At 48.9% G+C, this 25,989-nt stretch overlaps 1 protein-coding gene across 1 annotated transcript; it reads left to right on the forward strand.

The window, feature by feature from the left end:
- The first annotated feature begins 2,505 nt into the window (after positions 1 to 2,505).
- fuca2 (alpha-L-fucosidase 2) lies at positions 2,506 to 21,247 on the forward strand. The gene is made up of 7 exons (XM_052012705.1): positions 2,506 to 3,377; positions 11,090 to 11,277; positions 13,541 to 13,880; positions 16,194 to 16,404; positions 17,969 to 18,159; positions 19,880 to 19,988; positions 20,102 to 21,247. The coding sequence occupies exons 1-7, from the start codon at positions 3,166 to 3,168 to the stop codon at positions 20,240 to 20,242; spliced, it is 1,392 nt and encodes a 463-aa protein (XP_051868665.1). The 5' UTR covers positions 2,506 to 3,165; the 3' UTR covers positions 20,243 to 21,247.
- The last annotated feature ends 4,742 nt before the right edge of the window (positions 21,248 to 25,989 follow it).

Consider the following 25,989-nt stretch of genomic DNA (forward strand, 5'->3'; position numbering starts at 1 on the left):
ATCCATCACTTAAGGACCCTCACCACCCGGGACATGCCCTCTTCACATTACTGCCATCGGGGAGGAGGTACAGGAGCCTGAAGACCCACACGCAATGATTCAGGAAGAGATTCTTCCCCTCCACCATCAGATTTTGGAACAGTCCACGAACCCGTGAACACTACATCGTTATTCCTCTTTTGCACTGTTTATTTATTTTTGTAACTTATAGTAATTTTTATGTCCTGCACTATACTGCTGCCGCAAAACAACACATTTCACGATATTTGTCAGTGATGATAAACCTGATTCTGAGAATCTATCGTACTAGGCGACCATTCAATAGTCTTATAACAGCAGGACTGAAACTTCCTTGAGCCTGGTGGTACATGCTTTCAGGCTTTTGTATCTTCTGCCTGATGGGATGGGGGAGAAGAGAGAATGTCCAGGGTGGATAGGGTCTTTGATTATGTTGGCTGCTTTACCGAGGCAGCGGGAACTGTAGACAGAGTCCATGGCGGGAGGCTGGTTTCTGTAATGTGCTGAGCTGTGTCCACAACTCTCTGCAGTCTCTTGTGGTCACGGGCAGAGCAGTTGCCGTACCAAGCTGTGATACATCCAGATAGGATGCTTTCCATGGTGCATCGACAAAAATTGGTGAGGGTCGAAGGGGACATGTCAAATTTCTTTAGCCTCTATCAGGTTTCCCCTCAGCCTCCGACACTTCAGAGAAAACAATCCAAGTTTGTCCAACCTCTCCTTGTAGCTCATACCCTCTAATCCAGGCAGCATCCTGGTGAACCTCTTCTGCACCCTCTCCAAATCCTCCACATCCTTCCTGCAATGGGGCGACCAGAATCATTCTCAATACTCCATTGACCCAGTGGTAGAAAGGCTTCCTGTGCTGTAAAGGCTGAAGGGTTGGACAAGAAGCTTGAAACATAGAAACATAGAAAAACTACAGCACAATTCAGGCCCTTCAGCCCACAAAGTTGTGCCGAACATGTCCCTACCCTAGAAATTACTAGGCTTACCCATAGCCTTCAGCACCATGTACCCATCCAACAGTCCCTTGAAAGACCTTATCGTGTCCACCTCCACCACCGTTGCCGGCAGCCCATTCCACACACTCACCACTCTCTGAGTAAAAAACTTACCCCTGACATCTCTTCTATACCTACTTCCCAGCACCTTAAACCTATGTCCTCTTGTGGCCACCATTCAGCCCTGGGGAAAAACCTCTGACTATCTACCCTATCAATATCTCTCATCATCTTATACACCTCTATCAGGTCCCCCCTCATCGTCGCTCCAAGGAGAAAAGGCCGAGTTCCCTCAACCTGCTTTCATAAGGCATGCTCCGCATTCCAGGCAGCATCCTTGTAAATCTCCTCTGCACCCTTTCTATGGATTCCACATCCTTCCTGTAGTGAGGCGACCAGAACTGAGCACAGTACTCCAAGTGGGGACTGACCAGGGACCTAGATAACTGAAACAATACCTCTCGGCTCCTAAATTCAATTCCCTGATTCATGAAGGACAATACACCATATGCCTTCTTAACCACAGAGTCAACCTGTGCAGCCGCTTTGAGCGTCCTATGGACTCGGACCCCAAGATCCCTCTGATCCTCCACGCTGCCAAGAGTCCTACCACTAATACTATATTCTGCCATCATATTTGACTTACCAAAATGAGAGGTAGAGGGGTAAAGGCGATAGTCTGGAGGAGGCTGAACAATAGGACTAGGAGGAGGTCACTTGGCCCCTTCAGTTTCTGCTCCACCATTCAACGAGATCACAACTGATCCAACTGTAACCTCAGCTCCCCATCCCCGCCCAGCCCCTGTCACCTCCCTGATTCAGAACCTATCTGCCACCACCTTAAAAACATTCAACGATCCACTTCCAACACCTTTGGGGAAGAGAATTCCAACGACTCATGACCTCCGAGGGAAACATTAAATACCAGATGTTACAAAATTAACAGGCTGCAGTTGCCAATTTCCAGTCTTGGTACTAGGACATAAAAGAAAATAAGAAAATGGAGTCACAGGATAATGCAGCACAGAAACCGACCCTTCGGCTCAACTCCCCCATGCCGACCTAGATGTCTATCTGAGCTAGTCCCATTTGCCTATGTTTGGCCCATGTCCTCTTCAACCTTTTCTGTCTATGTACCTGTCCAAATGCCTGTTACACATTGTGATGTTACCAAACAGGACCTGGTTCAACCAAATAGGAGTAGGAGTAGGCCACTCGGCCCCTCAAGCCTGCCCCACTGTTCAACGAGACTCTCCCGCTGGTGGAAACATCTTGACCCTGTCCTGCCTCTTAAGGATCTTAATTGTTAATCATTAGAAAATAGAACATGGACCAGGACAATAACAGACCCTTTGGCCCACGATATCTGTGCCAAACATTCTTCTAAACTTCAAAGAATACAGCTATAAGATAAGATTTCTTTATTAGTCACATGTACATCGAAACACAGTGAAATACATCTTTTGCGTAGAGTGTTCTGGGGGCAGCCCGCAAGTGTTGCCACGCTTCTGGCACCAACATAGCATGCCCACAACTTCCTAACCTGTACGTCTTTGGAACGCGGGAGGAAACCGGAGCACCCGGAGGAACCCCACGCAGACACGGGGAGAACATACAAACTCCTTACAGACAGCGGCAGGAATTGAACCCGGGTCTCTGATGCTGTAATAGTGTTATGCTAATCACTACACTACCGTGTATTTTTAAATTAAAAAAAAAATTACTACGTAAAACAGTTCAACAGCACAATCTAGTTGGGCAGCTATGTTGCCTGTTGTATTAGTGATTATTTGCAATACAGTCTCCACTTCTCTGGGATACACAAAGTCCAGTTTATTGTTATCTGCACGTCCATGTGTGCACAGGTGCAAAGAAAAACTTACTTGCAGCAGCATCACGGGCACAGAGCATCAGATAAGCAGCATTCACAAGAAAAACATAAATTAAACCCCGCACAAACTCATGATGGGGTGCATCATGAAAAGCCTTAAGATCAAGGGCTTGTTTCTGTGCTGTATGATTCCAGCACTATGGTTAACAAGGTGGACTGCAGGACCCAGCATTGCACACCCAGTCTGCTCACTTCCCCACCCCTCCCGGTGTGAGTTACGGGCTCCGCCGCAGGTTGCTGAGGGGGAGAGCGATGGTGCAGCCCCGGCGGGTGCTCCGCTGCTCCGGCCCGGCGCTGATCTGGGCTCTGCTGTCAATCAGCCCCGGCTGTCAATCAACGCCGGCCCCGTCCTGGGACACCATCGACTCCCGGCCGCTGCCGCCCTGGTTCGACCGAGCCAAGTTTGGCGTCTTCATCCACTGGGGAGTCTTCTCGGTGCCCAGCTTCGGCAGCGAGTGGTTCTGGTGAGTAACCAGCGAGCCGCCTCCCACGGTCGGGTTGCAGAGAGAGAAGCTCCCTGCTTTGTTCTCGGACCTCGGTGCCAAGGTCATGCTCTGCGGCTGGTTCCTTGTTTACTTTCAGTCTGCAGGCCAGAGACACAAAGCTTGGCTTCTGCACAGAATAGAATGCACCAGTGGGCAGCGTGATCCTTGCGGAGGCGATGAAGCTCCGGACTGCTCGACTGTGGGAGGCAGGATCAGGATCAGGATCACTGGGGGGAATGGGGACTTAAACTGGAGGCAGATGATTTCTCACAAGTTCACAAAGGAGCGAAAGTAGGCCATTCGGCCCATCGAGTCTGCTCCATGAGCTAAACTAAAACTATTCCTATCTAGCCCCGATTCCTGGCCTTATCCCCATATCCGTTGATACCTTGACTAATTAGATATCTATCTATCTCCTCCTTAAACACCCCCAATGATCGGGCCTCCACACCTGTACGTGGCAATGAATTCCATAAATCCACGACCCTCTGGCTAAAGAAATTTCTCCTCATTTCTGTTATAAACCGGTACCCTCTAATTCTAAGACTGTGCCCTCTAGTCCTGGACTCACCCACCAAGGGAAACAGCTTGGCCACATCTACTCTGTCCAGTCCTTTCAACATTCGAAATGTTTCTATGAGGTCCCCTCTCATTTTTCTGTACTCCACTGAGTACAGTCCAAGAGCCAACAAACGCTCATCGTATGTAAGCCCTTACATTCCAGGAATCATCCTCATAAATCTTTTCTGAATCCTCTCCAACATCAGCACATCCGTCTTAAGAGAAGGGGCTCAAAACTGCACACAGTAGTTTCTTTTACAGTTTCTTTTTTGAAAACAGAGTGAAACAAGCTGCTGGAGGAACTCAGCAGGTCGAGCATCGTCTGTGGGGGCAGCGGGATGGTCAAGGTTTCAGATTGAGACGCTGCATCAGGGCTGACAGGGTAGGGTGGGGGGGATACCAGGTGAGAGGGGGCGGGGTGAGACAGGGACCAGCAGGGTGGAACTGGGTGAGATGGAGGATGAAGGACAGGTAGAGCAGCCAATCAGATCGAGCACATTTGACAAGTCAGGAGGGTGCAGTGGTTGGTGCTGCTGCCTGACAGCACCAGGGACCAGGGTTCGAAGCTGACTTCAGGTGCTGAGTCTGCTGGTTCCCTCCGTGACCACACTCGGGTTCCCCCGGGTGCTCCAGCTTCCTCCCGCGCCCTACGCATGTGCTGACAGGTTAATTGGCCACTGCAAATCAGAATCAGGTTTAGAACATAGAACAGCGCAGCACAATACAGGCCCTTCGGCCCCCAGTGTTGTGCTGATCTTTAAACCTCGCCTAAGACTATCTAACCCCTTCCTCCCACATATCCCCCTACTTTAAATTCCTCCATATGCTTATCTAACAATCTCTTGAATTTGACCAATGTACCTGCCTCCACCACCCCAGGCAGCACATTCCATGCCCCAAACACTCTCTGGGTGAAAAACCTCCCTCTGATATCTCCCTTGAACTTACCCCCATTACTTTAAAGCCATGCCCTCTTGTATTGAGCATTGGTGCCCTGGGAAAGAGGCTCTGGCTGTCCACTCTATCTATCACTGGTAATAATTCTGTGACATGAAATGTGTTGTTTTGCAGCAGCAGTACAGTGCAAGACATAAAAATTATTAAAAATTACAAAAATAAATAAATAGTGTAAAAGAAAAAGGAACAATGTAGTTCATGGCTTCATGGACTGTTCAGAAATCTGATGGCGGAGGGGAAGAAGCTGTTCCTGAATCGTTGAGTGTGGGTCTTCAGGCTCCTGTACCTCCTCCCCGATGGTAGTAATGAGAAGAGGGCATGTCCCGGGTGGTGAGGGTCCTTAGTGATGGATGTTGCCTTCTTGAGGCACCGCCTCTTGAAGATGTCCTCAATGGTGGGGAGGGTTGTGCCTGTGATGGAGCTGGCTGAGTCTACAACCCTCTGCAGCCTTTTGCAATCCTGTACGTTGGAGCCTCCATACCAGGCAGTGATGCAACCAGTCAGAATGCTCTCCACTGTACATCTATGGAAATTTGTAATAGATCCTTAGTGTAAGTGGCTGGCAAAACACCAAAGGCAGGTTGATTAGCAGGAGGGAGAATGTTTAAAAGGCATTTGGACAGGTACTTGGATATGAGGGAGTAGAGGGATACGGGCCTAATGCAGGCAAGTGGGATTCATGTAGGTAGGTCCCATGGTCGGCATGGACAGGTGGGCTGAAGGGCCCGTGTGCTGTACAGTTCTATGATTTTCTAATTCTAAACTGCAGGGCTACAGAGTGGCAGAAAGGGACTGGTGGGATTACTGTGCTGGGAGCCAGCATGAATGCACGGTAGTGTAGCAGTTAGCGTAACGCTATTACAGCGCCAGTGACCTGGGTTCAATTCCCGCCACTGTCTGTAAGGAGTTTGTACGTTCTCCCCGTGTCTGCGTGGGTTTCCGCTGGGTGCTCCGGTTTCCTCCCACATTCCAAAGATCTATGGGTTAGGAAGTTGTGGGCATGCTATGTTGGCGCTGGAAGCGTGGCGACACTTGCGGGCTGCCCCCAGAACACTCTACGCAAAAAATGCATTTCACTGTGTGTTTCGATGTACATGTGGCTGATAAAGAAATCTTAAAATGATCTCTTTGTGTTGTTATAAGGTGAAAAGAGATTTGTTTTTCTACAGTGTCCAGGTTGTCCCACTGCATGTTACAGCCAGGGAATGTGTGCAAGACAAGACAAGATATCTTTATTAGTGCAGATAAAGGTACTGTGCAGATATCACAGCTGTGGATCACACAGTCAGCTTCCCCATCACACATCTGTAATCTGTAATCATCTGATCTGTTTAAAAGTGTCAAATTCAGCACGCTGATCATCCTCCTGAAGGGTGGTCGACCTGAAATGCTATCTCTGCTTCAGTCCCCACAGACGCTGCCTGGCCTGCTGAGTATCCCAAGTGTTTTTGTGTCAGAGTGCAATGTGTGTTGCTATGTGAGAGATTGCACATACGCTGTTCAATTGTTCAAGAGAGGTTCATCAGCAATGATTGACAGGTTTTTAAAACCTGAATTGTACCTTGTGCAACAAGTTGGGACATTTCCAAGGTTTCTTTGTGTTGCCTGATTAGTTTTTAAAAGTTTGAAGTTGGTGCAATGCGCTGATTGTGTGGTGATTGTTGAGAGTTGTGGGCACAGCCCAGCGCATCACAGACACCAGCCTCCCCTCCTTGGACTCTGTCTTTAGCTCTCGCTGCCTTGGTGTAGCAGCCAGCATAATCAAAGACCCCACCCACCCGAGTCATTCTCTCTTCTCTCCTCTTCCATCAGGCAGAAGATACAGGAGCCTGAGGGCACGTACCACCAGGCTCAAGGACAGCTTCTATCCTACTGTGATAAGACTATCGAACAGTTTCCTTATATGATGAGATGGACCCTGACCTCACGATCTGCCTTATTGTGACCTTGCACCTTATTGCACTGTACTTTCTCTGTAGCTGTGACACTTTACTCTGTACTGTTACTGCTTTTACCTGTCCTACCTCAATGCACTCTGTACTAACCCAATGTAACTGCACTGTGTAATGAATTGACCTGTACGATCGGTATACTGGACAAGTTTTTCACTGTACCTCAGTACAAGTGACAATAATAAACCAATATCAATACCAATTGGTGCAGTGAAGGCTGTGACCGTGCATCCTCTACAACAGGACCCCAGGAGTTGCAGTCAGGTCCCTACATGATAACAGCTCAGACACTCTGTTCTTCCCAGTGCAAGTTCTGGTCCGTTCTTTAGATTCAGATTCAGATGAGTTTATTGTCATATACACCAGGGTGCAATGAAATTCCTTGCTCGCGTGAAGCTCACAGAGTGAACAGTGTACAGGGTAAGAATAAATACAGCAATGAGCGGATAGACAGAGTCTGATTTGGAGGAGTCAGCATGGCTTTGTGTGTGGGAAGTCGTGCTTGATGAACCTTATAAAGTTTTTTGAAGAGGTCACCAGAAGGGTAGATGTGGGTAGGGCAGTGGATGTTGTCTATTTGGACTTTACCAAGGCTTTCGACAAGGTCCCGCATGGCAGGCTGATCTGGAAGGTTGGGTCCCATGGAATACAGGGGGAGGTAGTTCGCTGGATTCAAAATTGGCTCGGAGGTAGGAAGCAGAGGGTGGTGGTCGAAGTTGTTTCTTGGAATGGAGGCCGGTGACTAGTGGTGTGCCTCCGGGGTGAGTGTTGGGACCTCTGTTATTCGTTACTTATATAAATGATTTGGATGTGAATGCACAAGGCTTGATCGGTTTGCAGATGACATGAAATTAATTTAATATTAATATTTCTTTATTAGTCACATGTACATTGAAACACACAGTGAATTGCATCTTTTTGCATAGAGTGTTCTAGGGGTAGCCCGCAAGTGTCGCCACGCTTCCAGCACCAACATAGCATGTCCACAACTTCCTAACCCGTACATCTTTGGAATGTGGGAGGAATCCCATGCAGACACGGGGAGAACGTACAAACTCCCTACAGACAGTGGCCGGAATTGAATCCAGGTCGTTGGCACTGTAATAGCGTTATGCTAACCGCTACACTACCGTGCCTGCCATTAAGAGGTGTTGTTGATAGTGAAGTAGGTTATCGTAGATTACAGGGGGATCTTGATCAGCTAGGGAAGTGGGCCGAGGGGTGGCAAATGGATTTCAATACAGGTAAGCGTGAGGTGATTCACTTTGGAAAGTCAGACCGGAGTAGGACTTACATGATGAATGGTAGGGCACTACGGAGTGTAATGGAACAGAGGGACCCAGGTGTACAAGTGCATAGTTCGTTGAAAGAGGTGTCACAGGTAGACAGGCTGGTGAAAAAGGCATTTAGCATTCTGGTCTTCATCAGTCAGGGCACGGAATTTCATTGCACCCTGGTGTATATGACAATAAACTCATCTGAATCGGAATCTAAAGAACGGACCAGAACTTGCACTGGGAAGAACAGAGTGTCTGAGCTGTTATCATGTAGGGACCTGACTGCAACTCCTGGGGTCCTGTTGTAGAGGATGCACGGTCACAGCCTTCACTGCACCAATTAGTGGGACATTATGTTGCAGTTGTATAAGTCGTTGGTGAGGCCGCACTTGGAGCACTGTGCACAGTTTTGGTTGTTATAGGAAAGACATGGTTAAATTGGAAAGAGTGCAGAGAAGATTTAGGAAGATGTTTCCAGGACTAGAGGGCCTGAGTTATAGGGAGAGGAAGTGGGTGAGGCAGGTACAACAGCATCATTTAAGAAGCACTTGGAACATGAAGGGGCGGGGCTTGGAGGGATATGGGCCGACCGCAGGAAATTGAGACTAGCTGGGTGGGCACCGTGGTCGGCATGGACTGGTTGGGCCGAAGGGCCTGTATCCGTGCTGTATTGCTTGATGACTCTATGACAACAATAAACACAGCAACAAGCACAAAACAACAGAATGGTGCAAAAATGGGAGTGCAGTCTGAAGTAGTGCAAAAAGAAATGCTAAATCTCAATGTATATTTCTTTTACCTCTGTAACTATTAGAAATATTTTTTTACTAGTCATTGACAAAAGCTCGCTATGGTTCAGGCCTGCCAAACATCGGTGGTGAGCTGAGCTTGGCTGTTTCTCATTGGCTATTTGACAGTCTTTACTGAATGTGATTGGCCGTTGTCCAGGATATTCAGCTTGTCATTGGGCTTTGCCCAGGCCCGGCAGATGATCATTGGCCATTGCTCGGGCTAGGCAGGTGGTCATTGGCCAATATCCATGTGTGCCTGATGGTTATTGGTGATTCAGTGCCTGATGATTATTGGTCACCTGGCACTTGGTCCTCAACTGACCCTGATCTCCTGGGGCCCGAATTGGGAAGTGGTTTGTCAAAATGAAACCACCAAGAGATTGTGATCAGAAGTCACCAGGCACAGCACATCCCTCCCCACCATTGGAAGTACCTACAGGAGTGGCTGTCTCAAGAAGGCAACATCCATCATCAAAGATCCCCACCATCCAGGCCTTGCCATCTTCTCACAGCTCCCATCGGGCAGGACGTACAGAAGCCTGAAGTCCCTCACCACCAGGTTCAAGAACAGCTATTTCCCTTCAACCATTCGGTTCTTGGGCAGGCACGGTAGTGTAGCAGCTAGCATAACACTATTACAGCGCCAGCGACCCAGGTTCAATTCCGGCCGCTGTCTAAGGAATTTGTACATTCTCCCCGTGTCTGCGTGGGTTTCCTCTGGGTGCTCCGGTTTCCTCCCACATTCCCAAAGATGTACGGGTTAGGAAGTTGTGGGCATGCTATGTTGGCGCTGGAAGCGTGGCGACATTTGCAGGCTGCCCCCAGCACACTCTACACAAAAGATGCATTTCACTGTGTGTTTCGATGTACATGTGACTAATAAAGAGATCTTATCTTGAACCAACCGACACAACCCTAAACACTACAGTTTAGCAACACGATGACCATTTTGATCACTTTGTGCTAAAATGGACTATGTTTTGTTTTGTTCTAATTGTGTTCTTTCTTGTACAAATTGTGTATAATTAATGTTTTTCTTGTGAATGCTGCTTGTCCGATGCTCTGTGCCCGTGATGCTGCTGCAAGTAAGTTTTTCATTGCACCTGTGCACACATGGATGTGCATCTGACAATAAATTCGACTTTGACCTTCTCTGTGAAATCACTCTGATTAAAGGCACTCTAATTGGGTTTAAAAACAAGAACTTAAGAAATAGGATCAAAACTAAGCCAGGAGCCTCTCGCCTCTGCTCAGTCATTCAGTCTCAGCACCACTCTCCTGTGCTGACCCCATAACTTTTAATTGATATCTAAAGACCTGTCGATCTTTTTCTTGAATATGCTCAGTGACCGAGTCTTCTCAGGCCTCTTGGGTAGAGAATTCTGAAGATTCTCCACCCTCTGAGTTAAAAAGATTTTTCTTATCTCTGTCCTCAATGACTGACCTTTGACTTTGAGACGGTGACTCTTGGTTCCAGGCAGACCTGTGCATTTACCCGTACACATTGAGAGTTTCATACAGCACGGAAACAGGCCATTCGGCCCACCGAGACCACACTGACTAGTGGGCACTCATCCATATTAATCCCATCCTCCAGCACTTGACCCATAGATAACATAAGATGAGATATCTTTATTAGCCACATGTACATCGAAACGCACAGTGAAATGCATCTTTTGCGTAGAGTGTTCTGGGGGCAGCCCGCAAGTGTCGCCACGCTTCCGGCGCCAACATAGCACGCCCACAACTTCCTAACCCGTACGTCTTTGGAATGTGGGAGGAAACCGGAGCACCCGGAGGAAACCCACACAGACACGGGGAGAACGTACAAACTCCTTACAGACAGTGGCCAGAATTGAACGCAAAGTGTTACGCTAACTGCTACACTACCGTGCCTGCCCTATGCCTTGGCAGTTCAAGTGCTCAAGTTCCATTAATATCACTCTTTGTTCTTCTAAACTCTTGGAGAATACAGACCCAGTCTGTTTAACCTCCTGTTACAGCAACCCCTCCACCCCAGACATCCATTGGTCAACCTTATCGCAAGTCTGTCTTCCTTAGGCGGGGAGTCAAGACCTGTGCTCGGTGTTCCAGGCTCAGTCTCCGAGATAATTGGGGCAAGTTGTCCCTACATAAATCCTCCTTTTCCACAGGTACTACTGGCAGAAGCAGAGACTGAAGCAGTATGTGGAGTTTATGGAGAGAAGCTACCCTCCTGGATTTACGTACCCAGAGTTCGCTCCCATGTTCTCAGCAACCTTCTTCGATGCAGCACAGTGGGCTGATCTTCTGAGCTCCTCGGGAGCCAAGTATGTCGTTCTGACCTCCAAACACCACGAAGGTATCAAGATTCTCAAAGCATAGCCTCGGTTTCCCATGCTTGCTATTTTCACATGTACCAATATACACTGAAAAACTTGGTTTGCGTTTCATCCGGAACAGATCGTTCCAAACGTCAGTACATTGAGGGAGTACAAGGGAAAACAATAACAGAATGCAGAATATAGTGTTACAGTTACAGAGAAAGTGCCGTGCAGGCAGACAATAAGGTGCAAGGGCCACGATGAGGTAGCTTGAGAGATCATCTCTATCATACAGGAGGTCTGTTCAAGAGTCTGATAACAGCGGGATAAATCTGTCCTTGAGCCCAGCGGTACGTGCTTTCAGGCTTTTGTATCTTCTGCTCAGCGGGAGAGGGGAGAAGAGAGAATGTCCAGGGTGGGAGATGCCTTTGAGTATGTTACATAGAACACAGAACAGTACAGCACAGGAACAGGCCCTTCAGCCCACAATGTTGTGCCAAACTAACTAAGATAATGACACCCTAATCCCTTCTGCCTGCACAATGTCCGTATCCCTCCATTCCCTGCACATTCATGTGTCTGTCTAGGAGCCTCTTAAATGTCTCTCTAATATCTGCCTTCACCACCACCCCTGGCAGCACATTCCAGGCACCCACTGCTCTCTGTGTGATAAAACCTTGCCCTGCACATCTCCTTTGAATTTTCCCCCCTCACCTTAAATGCACGCCCTCTGGTATTTGAAATCCTGGGAAAAAGATTCTGACTCTCTACCCTATCTGTGCCTCTCATAATCTCATGAACTTCTCCCCTCAGCCTCCGACGCTCCAGAGAAAACAACCCAAGTTTGTCCAACCTCTCCTTATAGCACCTGCCCTCTAATCCAGGCAGCATCCTGGTAAACCTGTTGGCTGTTTTTCCAAGGCAGCGGGAAGTGTAGACGGAGTCAGCGGAGGGGAGGCTGGTTGGTGTGATGCGCTGGGCTGTGTCCACAACTCTCTGCAGTTTCTTGCGGTCTCAGGCAGAGCAGTTGCCGTACCGAGCCATGATGCATCAGAGTGGGCGTAGTGGTCTGCTGCCCATTAAAGAGTGCGTTTCTTTGCCAAATGTCTGTCTTGCAACTTCAGGCAAGTCAAGAGCTCACACCTGACAGGGTCGGACAGGAAGAAGTCTTCAAGGGTCCATTCAGTACTTAGGGGAAATAAAAAGCTATTGGGAGCATTTGGAGTGCCCCACCGACAAATGGCAAGGGGCAAGTTCACTGAGGAGCCACAGAGATGTGCAAAAAAGTTATAGAGCTGTTGAAGATGGTAGATCCGCTCCCTCACAGCTCCAGAGACCTGGGTTCAATCCTGACCCCTGGCGCTGTCTGTGTGGAGTTTGCACGTTCTCCCTGTGACCGCATCCAGTGCCCCGGTTTGCTCCCACATCCCAAAGGTGTGAGTTGGTAGGTTAATTGCCTGCTGTAAATAGTCCACACTGATGTACACTAACCTCATTTTAATTTCCCCACATTCTCATCAACTCCACCTCTCCCCCCCACCAAGATTCCACCATTTGCCTACACACAGGGGGCAATTTACAGCGGCACCATTAGCCTACCAACCTGCATGTTTTTGATGCTTTGGCCTGTGTCTTTACTTTCTTTGGAGGTTAGGGAGGTTCGGCTTGTCACCGAACACTCCAACAAACCTCCACAGATGTACTGCTGAAAGTGTCCTGACTGGCTGCATCATGGTCTGGGACGGCAATTCGAATGCACAGGAATGTAAGAGGCTGCAGAGAGTAGTGGACTCAGCCCAATACATCACAGGCACATCCCTCCCCACCATCAGTAGCATCTACAGGAGGCAAGAAGGCAACATCCATCATCAAAGATCCCCACCATCCGGGCCGTTCCATCTTCTCACAGCTCCCATCAGGCAGGAGGAACAGAACCACCAGGTTCAGGAACAGCTACTTCCCTTCAACCATTCAGTTCTTGAACCAACCGGCACAATCCTAATCACCACCTCAGTACAGCAACACTGTGACCACTTTGATCACTTTGCACTAAAATTGACTTTTTTATTCGAATTCTGTTCTTTCTTGTAAAAACTGTGTATAATTTATATTTAATTTATGTTTTTCTTGTGAATGCTGCTTATCTGATGCTCTGTGCCTGTGAAGCTGCTGCAAGTAAGTTTTTCATTGCCGATGTGCACACATGGACTTGTGCATCTGACAGTAAACTGGACTTTGACCTTGACTCAGTATGGCTTTAAACAATTGCAGTTATAGTGACCTTGATTCCATGTGCCCTAGGTTTTACACTCTGGGGATCCAAGTACTCATGGAACTGGAACGCGGTTGATGTGGGTCCACATCGTGACCTTGTTGGAGAGCTGGCACAAGCTGTTCGCAACAGGACCAGCCTGAGATTTGGCCTCTATCACTCTCTCTTTGAATGGTTCAATCCTGCCTTCCTGGAAGATGCTGCCAGTGTGTTCCAGACCAACAAGTTCCCCACCACCAAGAGCTTGCCGGAGCTGTACGAGATCGTGAACAAATACCGTCCAGAAATCCTCTGGTCTGATGGGGATGGGGGAGCACCCGACACCTACTGGAACAGCACTGGCTTCCTGTCCTGGCTGTACAATCAGAGGTACTGCCCCGTGAAGGGAAGAGGTTGCCTTGATTTTAACCATTGGTAAATTGGTTTATTATTGTCCCAAGTACCGAGGGACAGTGAAAAACTTTGTTCTGCATGCCATCCATACAGATCATTTCATCACATCAGTGCATTGAGGTAGTACAAGGGAAAACAATAACAGAATGCAGAATAAAGTGTCACAGTTACAGAGAAAGTGCAGTGCAGGCAGACAATAAGGTGCAAGGTCACAACGAAGTAGATTGTGAAGTTAAGAGTCCATCTTATCGTACTTATCTTATCAATACCCTTATAACAGTGGGATAGAAGCTGTCCTTGAGCCTGGTGGTACGTGCTTTCAGGCTTTTGTACCTTCTGCCCGACGGGAGGGGGGAGAAGAGAGAATGTCCGGGGCGGGTGGGGTCTTTGATTATGCCTGCTCCTTTACCGAGGCAGTGAGAGGTGTAGACAGAGTCCACAGAAGGGAGGCTGGTTTCCGTGATGCGCTGGGCTGTGTCCACAACTCTCTGCAGTTTCTTGCGGTCCTGGGCAGAGCAGTTGCCGTACCAAGCCGTGATACATCCAGATAGGATGCTTTGTGTGGTGCATCGATAAAAGTTGGTGAAAGTTGAAAGAAAACCAAATTTCTTTAGCCTCCTGAGGAAGTAGAGGTGCTGGTGAGCTTTCTTGGCCGTGGTGTCTATGTGGTTGGACCAGGACAGGCTATTGGTGAAGACTATTGAACGGTTCCCCAGTACGGTAAGATGGACTCTTGACCTCACAGTCTACCTCGTTATGGCCTTGCGCCTTATTGTCTGCCTGCACTGCACTTTCTTCGTGGCTGTGACACTTTACTCTGCATTCTGTTACTGTTTTACCTTGTACTACCTCAATGCACTGTGTGATTGATCTGTATGAACGGTATGCAAGACAAGTTTTTCACTGTACCTCAGTATAAGTGACAATAATAAACCTATTCCAATGTTCACTCCGAGGAACTTGAGGCTCTCAACCCTCTCGACCTCAGTGCCATTATGTAGACAGGAGTGTGTGCACTGCCCCCCTTCCTGAAGTAAATGACCGGCTCTTTTGCTGACACAGAGGGAAAGGTTGTTGTCATGGCACCATGTCACTAGGCTCTCTGTCTCCTTCCTGTTACTCTGACTCATTGTTATTTGAGATTCAAACAACAGTGAAAAGCAATTGAGATTGCTTGGTGAATCTGGGCCGCTGGTTATTGTGAGGGCACAGCCTAACCTGACCTCCTGACCTCGGGTCTTCGACCAGATGATGCCTGACCTGCTGAGTGTTTTCAGCATTTTCTGTAGTTCAGATTTCCAGCACCTATAGATCTCTGGTTTTCCTTAACCTGATCCCACTGCCCTACTTCCCCTTCCCACCATCTGACCCCTTGTTCTAAAGATTCCCTGAAGATTTTAGAATGACGTTTTCATGTCACAGAGAGATACAGCACGGAGACAGGCCCTTCGGCCCATCGATCACCCATTTACACCAATCCTACACTGATCCCATTTTATTCTCCCCTGAGAGTCTACCCCTCACCTACACAGTGGGGGCATTTAACACAGCCAATTAACCCACCAACCTGCATGTCTTTGGGATGTGGGAGAAACCCACACGGTCACAGGGAGAACGTGCAAAGTCCACACAGACAGCGCCCGAGGTCAGGATTGAACCCAGGTCTCTGGCACTGTGAGGCAGTGGCTCTACCCGCTGCGCCACCGTGTTGGTCCTTTGGCTGGGCCGCAGTTTCTATTTTATCTCAAGACGTATTGCTCAGTGCACTCACACCCTCGCCTTACACACAACCCCCTCCACCCCTGCTCCTTACACACTCACCCCCCTCCACCCCTGCTCTGCTCGGGGTCCAACGCCCACATCTGTTGCGTTCCCTCCGATGCAGACAGCAGCACTGCAGCTGATGTTGCTGGGCTCACAGAGGCCTGCATTTCTGTGACGCCTTTCAGGATCTCCATGGGCACCTTGCAGCCAATTTCTTGGTGGAGACTGCTGCAGGAATGTGCAGTTAGATACCGTACAGACAAAGTCTTGGTAGAAATATTGACTGAGGGACGAATGCTGACCTGAGTTTCACACTAAAGAGACCATCCAAAGATCAGGGGGAGCTCAGCTTACAAAATGCCCAGGGGTTAGAACTCTGGCCTCTGTAACTGTCAGCGTGAAGCTGTCAGGTTGTTGGAGGGACACCTGGTCCCCTTGGGTTGGAGGTTACAGGGAGGGGCAGGTGTGTGCAGAAGACCAATGTCCTTTGACAGCCTGCTGCTGAACCAGCTCCTGTCCTTTCAGTCCTGTCCGAGAGACGGTTGTAACCAACGACCGGTGGGGCGCAGGTACCATCTGCAAGCACGGCGGTTACTACACCTGCAGCGACAGGTACAATCCAGGGCACCTCCTCGCCCACAAGTGGGAGAATTGCATGACCATCGACTCCAAGTCATGGGGATACAGGAGGGAGGCCCAGCTCCAGGACTACCTGACAATAGAGCAGCTGGTAAAGGTAAGGTGTGTCTGTTTCATTCAGTCACAGGCTGTGGAGATGCCAGCAGTTATTGCTCATCCCTAATTACGTAAGAACATTAGGAGCAGGAGGAGGCCATCTGGCCCATCGAGCCTGCTCTGCCATTCAGTAAGACCATGGCTAATCTGGCCATGGACTCAGCTCCACCTACCTGCCTTTTCCCCATAACCCTTAATTCCCCTACTGTGCAAAAAACTATCCAACTGTGTCTTAAATATATTTAATGAGGTAGCCTCTACTACTTCCCTGGGCAGAGAATTCCACATTCACTACTCCCTGGGTAAAGCAGTTCCTCCTCATCTCCATCCTAAATCTATTCCCCCGAATCTTGAGGCCATCTCCCCGAGTTCTGGTCTCACCTACCAGTGGAAACAACCTTCCTGCCTCTATCTTATCTATCCCTTTCATAATTTGATATGTTTTCTATAAGATCCCCTCTCATTCTTCTGAATTCCAGCGAGTATAGTCCCAGGCGACTCAATCTCTCCTCATGGGCTAAAGCTATGGCCCCTAAACTCAGGAAACAGCTGAGTCAACCACACCAGTGGGGCTGGAGTCACTTATAGTTCTGAATAAAATAGCAGGTTTCCTTCTCTGAGGAACATTTGTGAATCTGATGGGTTTTTATATGGCTTAGAATTGTCTCCTGACATGGAGCAGATGGATTTTGTTCTGTGTCTGCCTGTGCTGTCTGTGACACAACAGTGTAGAGGGAGCCTTACTCCGTATCTAACACGTGCTATCTCTGTCCTGGGAGTATGAGATGGGACGGTGCAGAGGAAGCTTCAACCTGTGTCTGGCCCCAGGTGTGTGTGATGGGACAGTGTAGAGGGAGCTTCAGTCTGTCTCTGACCCTGGGAGTGTGTGATGGGACGGTGTGGAGGGAGCTTCAGCCTGTTTCTGACCCTGGGAGTGTGTGATGGGATGGTGTGGAGGGAGTTTCACCCTGTTTCTGACCCTGGGAGTGTGTGATGGGACAATGTGGAGGGAGCTTCACTCTGTCTCTGACCCCGGGAGTGTGTGATGGGACGGTGTGGAGGGATCTTCGCCGTGTCTGACTCTTCAAGTGTGTGATGGGACGGTGTAGAGGGAGCTTCACTCTGTGTCTGACCCCGGGAGTGTGTGACAGGACGGTGTCGAGGGAGTGGTACTTCGTATCTTAGCTGTATTCTATTTGTTTTGTGATGGTGATAGATTTGTTTTAAACATCGAGAAGTATCTTTTTCTTCAGAAATTTCACAAATCGGTGAATCCCAAATCTTACTGAGAAATTAAAGATTGATATTTTGATGTAAGGTTTTTATTAGATTTTTAGGTTGGTGAGGAGGGAAACTTTTTCAATTCATAGAATTTTACACACAGGAACCGGCCCTTCAGCCCAACTTGTCCATGCTGACCAAGATGCCCACTTAAGCTAGTCCCATTTGCCCTGGGTGATAGATCGTATTCGTGAGGTGAAAACCACTTCACTCGTTGAAAACTAATTGGGAATCGTCCGCTGATCATTTTGAGTGACTTTGATACTAATTGATCTTTCTGTCAGACGCTGGTTGAGACGGTGTCCTGCGGGGGGAATCTCCTGATGAACATCGGTCCCACTCACGATGGTCGGATCATTCCCATCTTTGAGGAGAGGTTGAGGCAGATGGGACAATGGATGCGCGTTAACGGGGAGGCCATCTACGACACCAGTCCCTGGAGGAAGCAGAACGACACCGTCACGCCTGGCGTGTGGTAGGACCACCCAAGGACAGCGTCTCGAGTCACCCCCCCCCCCCCCAACTCCAGCTGTGCCCCAACACTCCACGTCAGAGCATCGCAACCTCGTTCCCTGCCTCTGGAATTCGTTCCATTGACTTCCATCCCAACTGGGGCCCAATTTCTCGGCATGCTGGCCTGTGTGTTGATGTCAGCTGTGACTCTGGGTGGTCTCTCAGCCCTGAGTCACGGGGACTTGGGTTCAAGTGTTGGTTCGGAGGCTCGACACAAACTCCGGGCTGACTCCCCATTGGGGTGCAGGGGGAGCACTGCTCTGTCAGGGCTGCTGCCTGAGGTTGCGATGTCAGCCTGTGGTCTTGCCTGTCTTCCCTTGGCTCTGTTGAAGGAACAGGTGAGACTCGTCCAGTGCCCTAGCAAACTGTTACCTCTTGGCTAGTACTGCAGTCTTTGGCTTGGTGCTGTTTGCCAACTTTAGAACACAGAACACTACAGCACAGTACAGGCCCTTCGGCCCACAATGTTGTGGCGACATTTTATCCTGCTCTAAGAACCTTGTGACGTTACTGTGTGTAACTGCGGGTGGGCTGGGGAGATGAATTGACCTGCCTGTGAAGAACTCTTTGCCGCCTGTCTCCGAACTGCCCACTTGCCCCTTGCAGATAATCTGTGGTCTCGTTACCCCGGCAACTATTTCCATTCTGAAGGTGTGCGGTTGGACATTGACTGTCACAGAGTCACACAGCACAGGAACAGGCCCTTCGGCCCAACACGTCTATGCTGAGCAAGGTGCCCACCTGAACTAGTCCCATTTGTCCACGTTTGGCCTGCATCCCTCCAAACCTTTCCTAGAACACAGAAGAGTACCACGGGGGACAGGCCCTTCGGCCCACCATGTTGTGCTGAACAAATTAACTAGTAATTAAACGCCTAACTAACTAGTCCCTTCTGCCTACATGGCGTCCACTTCCCTCCATTCTCTGCACATCCATGTGCCTGTCTAAGAGCCTCTTAGATGCCTCTATCGTATCTGCTTCCACCACCACCTCTGGCAGCACATTCCAGGCACCCACCGCTCTCTGTGTCAAACACTTGTCCCGCACATCTCCTTTGAACTTTACCCCTCTCAAATACATGCTCTCTAGTGTTAGACATTTCAACCCTGGGAAAAAGATACCGGCTGTCTACCCTATCAATGCCTCTCTTAATCTTATAAACCACTATCGGGTCTCCCCTCAGCCTCCGCCGCTCCAGAGAAAACAACCCAAGTTTGTCCAACCTCTCCTCATAGCACATGGCCTCTAATCCAGGCAGCATCCTGATAAACCTCTTCTGCACCCTCTCCAAAGCCTCCACATCCTTCCTGTAATGGGGTGACCAGAACGGAATGCAATACTCTAGATGCAGCCTAAATAGTTGTTTAAAGCTGCAACATAACTTCCTGACTCTTGAACTCAGTGCGTCCACTAATAAAGGCAAGCACGCCGTATACCTTCTTTACCGTCCTGTCAACCTGTGCAGCCACTTTCAGGGAGCTGTGGACTTGGACCCCAGGATTTCTCTGTACATCAACACTGTTAAGGGTCCTGTCATTAACTGTGTACTGTCCCTTTACATTTGATCTCCCAATCCATGGGATCCTGATCCATGTCGTTATCCAAATGCCTCTTCTCTCAGTGTCAACTGGGTCTGTCATTCCCTGCACCCATTGTATTTCCTCTTGTGTGTGTGTTGACAGGTACACATCGTTACCGGGGAAACATGTGGTTTATGCAATATTTCTGGCCTGGCCAAAAATGGGACAACTGTACCTCGGTGCTCCCCATGCCATAGCAGGGCAGACAAAGGTTTGAGTTACGTTTTTTTAAAAGCACCATTAAGTGACAGTGGATAACATGGCTCAGTCCAGCTTCTCCAGCCTGGAGTTCATCTGTGTGTTTTACTTCCCCCCTCTATCCAGGTAAACCTTGTTGGATACTCGGAGCCTCTGCAGTGGGAGACGTTTGGGGCTCAGCAGCTGATGGTGACGCTCCCAAGTCTTAGCATCAACCAGCTGCCCTGCCAATGGGGCTGGAGCTTGAAGCTCACCAATGTGTCTTGACGATGGTCATTGGCCAGGTGGATCGACAAGCTGTACGGGTTATTCGAAGGCCCCTCAGAACGTGTTTTTCTCTTTGTTGTGTTTAACCTTTCATTTTGGGCATTGACATTTTCAGTTACTGAAAGAAAGTAACGGTTCAGGTCGATGACCATTCATCAGGACTGAACAGTTCCCACATAAACTGGAATGGCTGGTTATCTGAAATTGTTCACTTCTGTGTTGAGCCCTGAGGGCTGGAACGAGCTTCGTCAGAAGATGAGGTGTGGTCGGAGGCTAAATACAGAGAGGTCGGGGTGGGAGTGAGGTGGAGGATTAACCTTTGTCTACCACCCACATCCCCCCCTCTCCTGCCCACATCCGTCTCTCTCCAACCCCCTTCTCAACTCCCTCCTCCTCCCTCCCACTTCCTCCTTCTCTCTTTCCATCTTCCCCTGATTCTCTCTCTCCTCCCATCCGTCCCTTTCTGATTCCTCCTCCATCTCGCTCTCTCCCCTCCCCTCCCTCTTCCTCAACCCCAGCTCAGGTATCAACGTGACATCCAGGCTCCTTGTTCCTCGCTCCTTGCGATGTCTTATCCAGAATAAACTGCTGTAGTTGTGTAGGAGCAGGGAATGTAACCAAGCTGTTGATGATGGATCACATCATCACCGACATTGGATGGAAGGTATCGAGCATGGGTAAGGGTGCAGAGTTCAGGATCTGAGGGTCTTACAAATGGAGGTGGTGACAGAAACAGGGAGAGGACTTTAATCAAGATGAAATCCTGTGTAGAAATATTATTAGGCATAATTAGGACAAAGCTCTTGCAAAGCAGTGAAAAGTAATACTGTTCTATTCTAGATTAACTGTGCAATTAAAACCACAATTAAATGCCTTTTTTAATTTAGAAACATAATGTTGAAATGTTATGATGTTAATATACTTACTGAACAAATGGAGCTATTTTTCTGCAGATTTCAGTTAATAAATCATTCAGACGCAACAGTTCCGGCGCAAACTGGAATGGCTGGTTATCTGAAATTGTTAACTTCAGTGTTGAGCCCTGGGGGCTGGAACGAACTTCGTCAGAAGATGAGGTGTGGTAGGAGGCTAAATACAGAGAAGTCAGGGTGGGAGTGAGGTGGAGGTATTTTCATTATGTTCTGATTTGAGATTATTGTTGAAGTCGTAATTTGCTTAGTTGCAGGTGGATTTGGAAACAATCCTTGAGGACAATGATCATGCAAGGGTTGAGATCTCGTGTGAATGAGTTGGGATCAGAAAGGATCGACGTGGTGTGTAAACCCTCTGTAAATGGTGAAGAACAGGGGGCCGAGGACCTCGCTCTGCGGGACCCTTCTTGTAATCCGCAGAGGCTTGTTTAGGAGTAAAACCCATAATCCGACATCAGATTGTTCAGCATCCGGCTCGCTCATTAGTGCAGAATGCCAGCCGGGATGTGCGGCCAGACTGCGGGTCTGGAACGCAATGGAGCCAGGGATGGGGTGTAGACACCAAGAGTCAGGAACGTGAGTGGACTGGTCCAGAGTGCCTGTATGCTTCCCATTCCCTTCAACTCCCTGGTTCAGCCAAAGTCTTTTCCCAGGAATCACTTTGTGATACTGCGCTTTTCAAAGAAAAGTTTGAGTTTATTGCTGGCTGCACAGGTCCGCGTGTGCACAGGGCCACGTGTGCACAGGTGCAGCAACATCACAGGCACAGAGCATCAGATCAACAACATTCACAAGAAAAACATGAATCAAACATAAATTGTACACCATTTTTACAAGAAAGCGGTTGGCGTGACGCTATTACAGTGCCAGCAGTTGGGGTTCGATTCCCATCACTGTCTGTGAGGAGTTTGTACGTTCTCCCCATGTCTGCGTGGGTTTCCGCCGGGTGCTTCGGTTTCCTTCCACATGCTAAAAGACATACGGGTAGGTTAATTTGGGGTTTAAAATGGGCGGCGCGGACTCGTTTGGCCGGAAGGGGCTGTTACCGCGCTGTAAATAAAATTTTAAAAAAAATTAGAACAAAGAAAAGTCCATTTTAGTGCAAAGTGATCAAAGTGGCCACAGTGTTGCTGCAGTGAGGTAGTGATTAGGGTTGTGCTGGTTGGTTCAAGAACCGAATGGTTGAAGGGAAGCAGCTGTTCCTGAACCTGGTGGTGTGGGACTTCAGGCTTCCGTACCTCCTGCCCGATGGGAGCTGTGAGAAGATGGCACGGCCCGGATGGTGGGGATCTTTGATGATGGATGTTGCCTTCTTGCCTCCTGTAGATGCTACCAATGGTGGGGAGGGATGTGCCTGTGATGTATTGGGCTGGGTCCACTACTCTCTGAAACATTTATGAATTATTTCCTCTGCCCTCCCGATAGTCACCTTCTGCTACTGTTTAGGGGGTCAGATGTCTGGTACACGAATGGCCATGAATTGGTCATTGGTTTATTGTCACATGTACTGAGGTACAGTGAAAGGCTCTGTTTTGTGTGCCATCCATACAGATCATTCCATACATAAGTACATCGAGACAGTACAAAGTGAGAGACGATAACAGGATGCGGAATCTAGTGTTACAGCTACAGAGAAAGTGCAAGGTCCACGACGAGGTAGATTGGGAGATCAAGAGTTCATCTTATCATACGAGGTCCGTTTGTTAGTCTCATAACAGCAGGATAGAAGCTGTCCTTGAGCCTGGTGGTACGTGCTTTCAGGCTTTTGTATCTTCTGCCTGATGGGAGGGGGGAGAAGAGAGAATGTCCGGGGTGGGTGGGGTCTTTGATTATGTTAGAAAAAATAAGATGTCTTTATTAGTCACATGTGCATCGAAACACACAGTGAAATGCATCTTTTGCGTCGAGTGTTCTGGGGGCAGCCCACAACTGTCGCCAAGCTTCCGGCACCAACATAGCATGCCCACAACTTCCTAACCTGTACGTCTTTGGAATGTGGAAGGAACCAGAGCACCCGGAGGAAACCCACACAGACACGGGGAGAACGTACAAACTCCTTACAGACAGTGGCTGGAATCGAACTCGGGTCGCTGGCGCTGTAATAGCGTTACGCTAACCACTACGTTACCGTGCCTACCTACTGTTCACTGAGGCAGTGAGAAGTGTTTACAGAGTCCAAGGAGGGGAGGCTGGTTTCCGTGACGTGCTGGGCTGTGTCCACAACTCTCTGCAGTTTCTTGTGGTCCTGGGCAGAGCAGTTGCCGTACCAAGCCGTGATGCATCCGGATAGGATGCTTCCTGTGGAGCATCAGAGACAACAGAGTAGGTAAGGCCTCAGTGCTGAGGATGTTGGCTTGGGAGAGGAAGGGGAGATTGGTTCACATGTCCGGCCAGTGGATTCAGAGGATTTTGTGGTTAAAAGCCCTCAAGTCAACGGTATCCATGATGTGGCAGCTCTTCCCACTCTCCGCCACAAGAGGGCAAAGCTGTGGCCGCTCTTCCCTCTGCTCCCAGCAGGTGGCGGCGCCACCCATTTCCCTGCGATCTCCGTGAACCGCTCCATACTCCGTCCCCAAAGGTTGTCCCGCCGGGCAATCCCCCTTCCCATCCCCACACCAGCCCGCCCGTCCTCAGCCTTCCCCACCGCCACGGTGAAGCCAAATGCAAACCAGAAGAACAACACCTCATGTTCCACCTGAGTGGTCTACCACCCAATGGGATGAACATTGAAGTCTCCAAGTCTTTTTTTCCCTTAGCGTTCGGGATAGGGGGGAGTGACTGCGCAGGCGCGTGACGTCACTCGGTAGCGCAAACTGTTTAAAAGGAAGACCGCCATATCCAGCGGGCAGCGTTCGGAGCGGGCAGCGGAGTGAGAGGGAGCAGAGTGGTTGGGCTTTGGCTCAACGGGCTTAGGCGAGAACAGGTAAGAGACAAGATTTATGGAGCCAGGGGTACGTTACTAGTTTGTTTATTGTAGTTGCATTAGACAGTGCCATTGCAGTATGCATCTGGGATTAATGTTATGTTTGGAGTGCCAGATGTGGGGACCCTGGGAGACTACCAGCCTCCCCGAGGACTACATCTGCGCAAAGTGCATTGAGATGAGGCTCCTCAAGGATCGTGTTAGGGACCTGGAGCTGCAGCTCCATGACCTTCGGCTGATAAGGGAGAGCGAGGAGGAGATAGACAGAAGCTATAAAGAATTTGTAGGGAGTACCTCAAAAATCGGTATCTCATTTTAGATTCTGTTGGAGAGGATGACCTGACAGAGGAAGACCATGGCAGACAGGAGCTTGGCACCGTACCTGGTGTCGTGGTCCAGCAGGCAAGGAGAAATGCAGTGGTCATTGGGGATTCTATAGTGAGGGGAACAGATAAGAGATTCTGCGAACCTGACAACAATGCCCCGATGGTGTGTTGCCTCCCTGGTGCCAGGATACGGGGTGTCTCGGACCGGGTCCAGAATATTCTGAGGGGAGAGGGTGATCAGCCAGAAGTCTTGGTACATGTAGGTACCAATGACATTGGTAGAAAAAGAGAAGAGGCCCTAAAGGAAGATTACAGGGAGCTGGGAAGAAGGTTAAGAAGCAGGACCTCCAGGGTGGTAATCTCAGGATTACTGCCTGAGCCACGTGCTAGTGGAAGTAAGAATAGTAAGATCTGGCAGATGAATGCGTGGCTGAGAGACTGGTGCAGAGGGCAGGGCTTCAGATTCTTGGATCATTGGGACCTTTTTTGGGAGAGGTATAACCCATTCAAAAAGGATGGGTTACACCTGAACTCCAAGGGGTCCAATATCCTGGTGGGAGTGTTTAATATAGCTGTTGGGGAGGGTTTAAACTAATCTGGCAGGGGGAAGGAAACCAGGATGTTAGGATAGAGGAAGAGGTATATAGGAGCAAGTCCGAGACGGTGTGTGGTGAAGATGGAAAGAAGGACGGGCAGGTGAAAAGCCAGGATAATTTGCTGAACAATAGAAATACAATGAAATCGGCAGCAGATACTGGTCTAAATGTACTGTATTTAAACGCACGTAGTATTAGAAATAAGGTGGATGACCTAGTGGCACAGCTACAGATTAAAAAATATGACATTGCGGCAATCACCGAGTCATGGCTTGAGGAAGGCTGTGAGTGGGAACTAAATGTCCAGGGGTACACAGTGTATAGGAAAGATAGGCAGGTAGGCAGAGGGGGTGGTGTGGCCCTGATGGTTAGCAATGATAGTAAATCAATAGGGAGACGGGACACAGGGTCAGAAGAAGTGGAATCCTTATGGGTGGAGCTAAGAAATGGCAAGGGTAAAAGGACAATAGTAGCAGTGATATATCGGCCCCCTAACAGCAGCTGGGATGTGGACTGTAAGTTACAGCTAGAAATAGAAAAAGCACGTCAGAGGGACAATGTCAAGATAATTATGGGGGATTTTAACATGAAAGTGGATTGGGAAAGACGGGAAGGCTGTGGATCTCAGGAGAGCGAGTTTGTGGAGTGTCTACGGGATGGTTTTTTGGAGCAACTTGTTGATGAGCCCACCAGGGGATCAGCTGTTTTGGATTGGGTGCTGTGTAACGAACTGGAGGTGATCAGGGAACTAAAGGTAAAGGAACCCTTAGGACCTAGCTATCACAATATGATTGAGTTCAGTTTCAAATTTGAAGAGGAGAAGCTGACATCAGATGTGTCGATATTTCAGTGGACAAAGGAAATTACAGGAGGCATGAGAGAGGAACTGGCCCAAATTGATTGGAAGAGTAAGCTAGATGGAGGGACGGCAGAGCAGAAATGGATGGAATTTCTACAAGAAATAAGGAAA

The sequence above is a fragment of the Pristis pectinata genome, chromosome 3, assembly GCF_009764475.1.
Source record: "Pristis pectinata isolate sPriPec2 chromosome 3, sPriPec2.1.pri, whole genome shotgun sequence".
Classification (NCBI taxonomy): Eukaryota; Metazoa; Chordata; class Chondrichthyes; order Rhinopristiformes; family Pristidae; genus Pristis; species Pristis pectinata.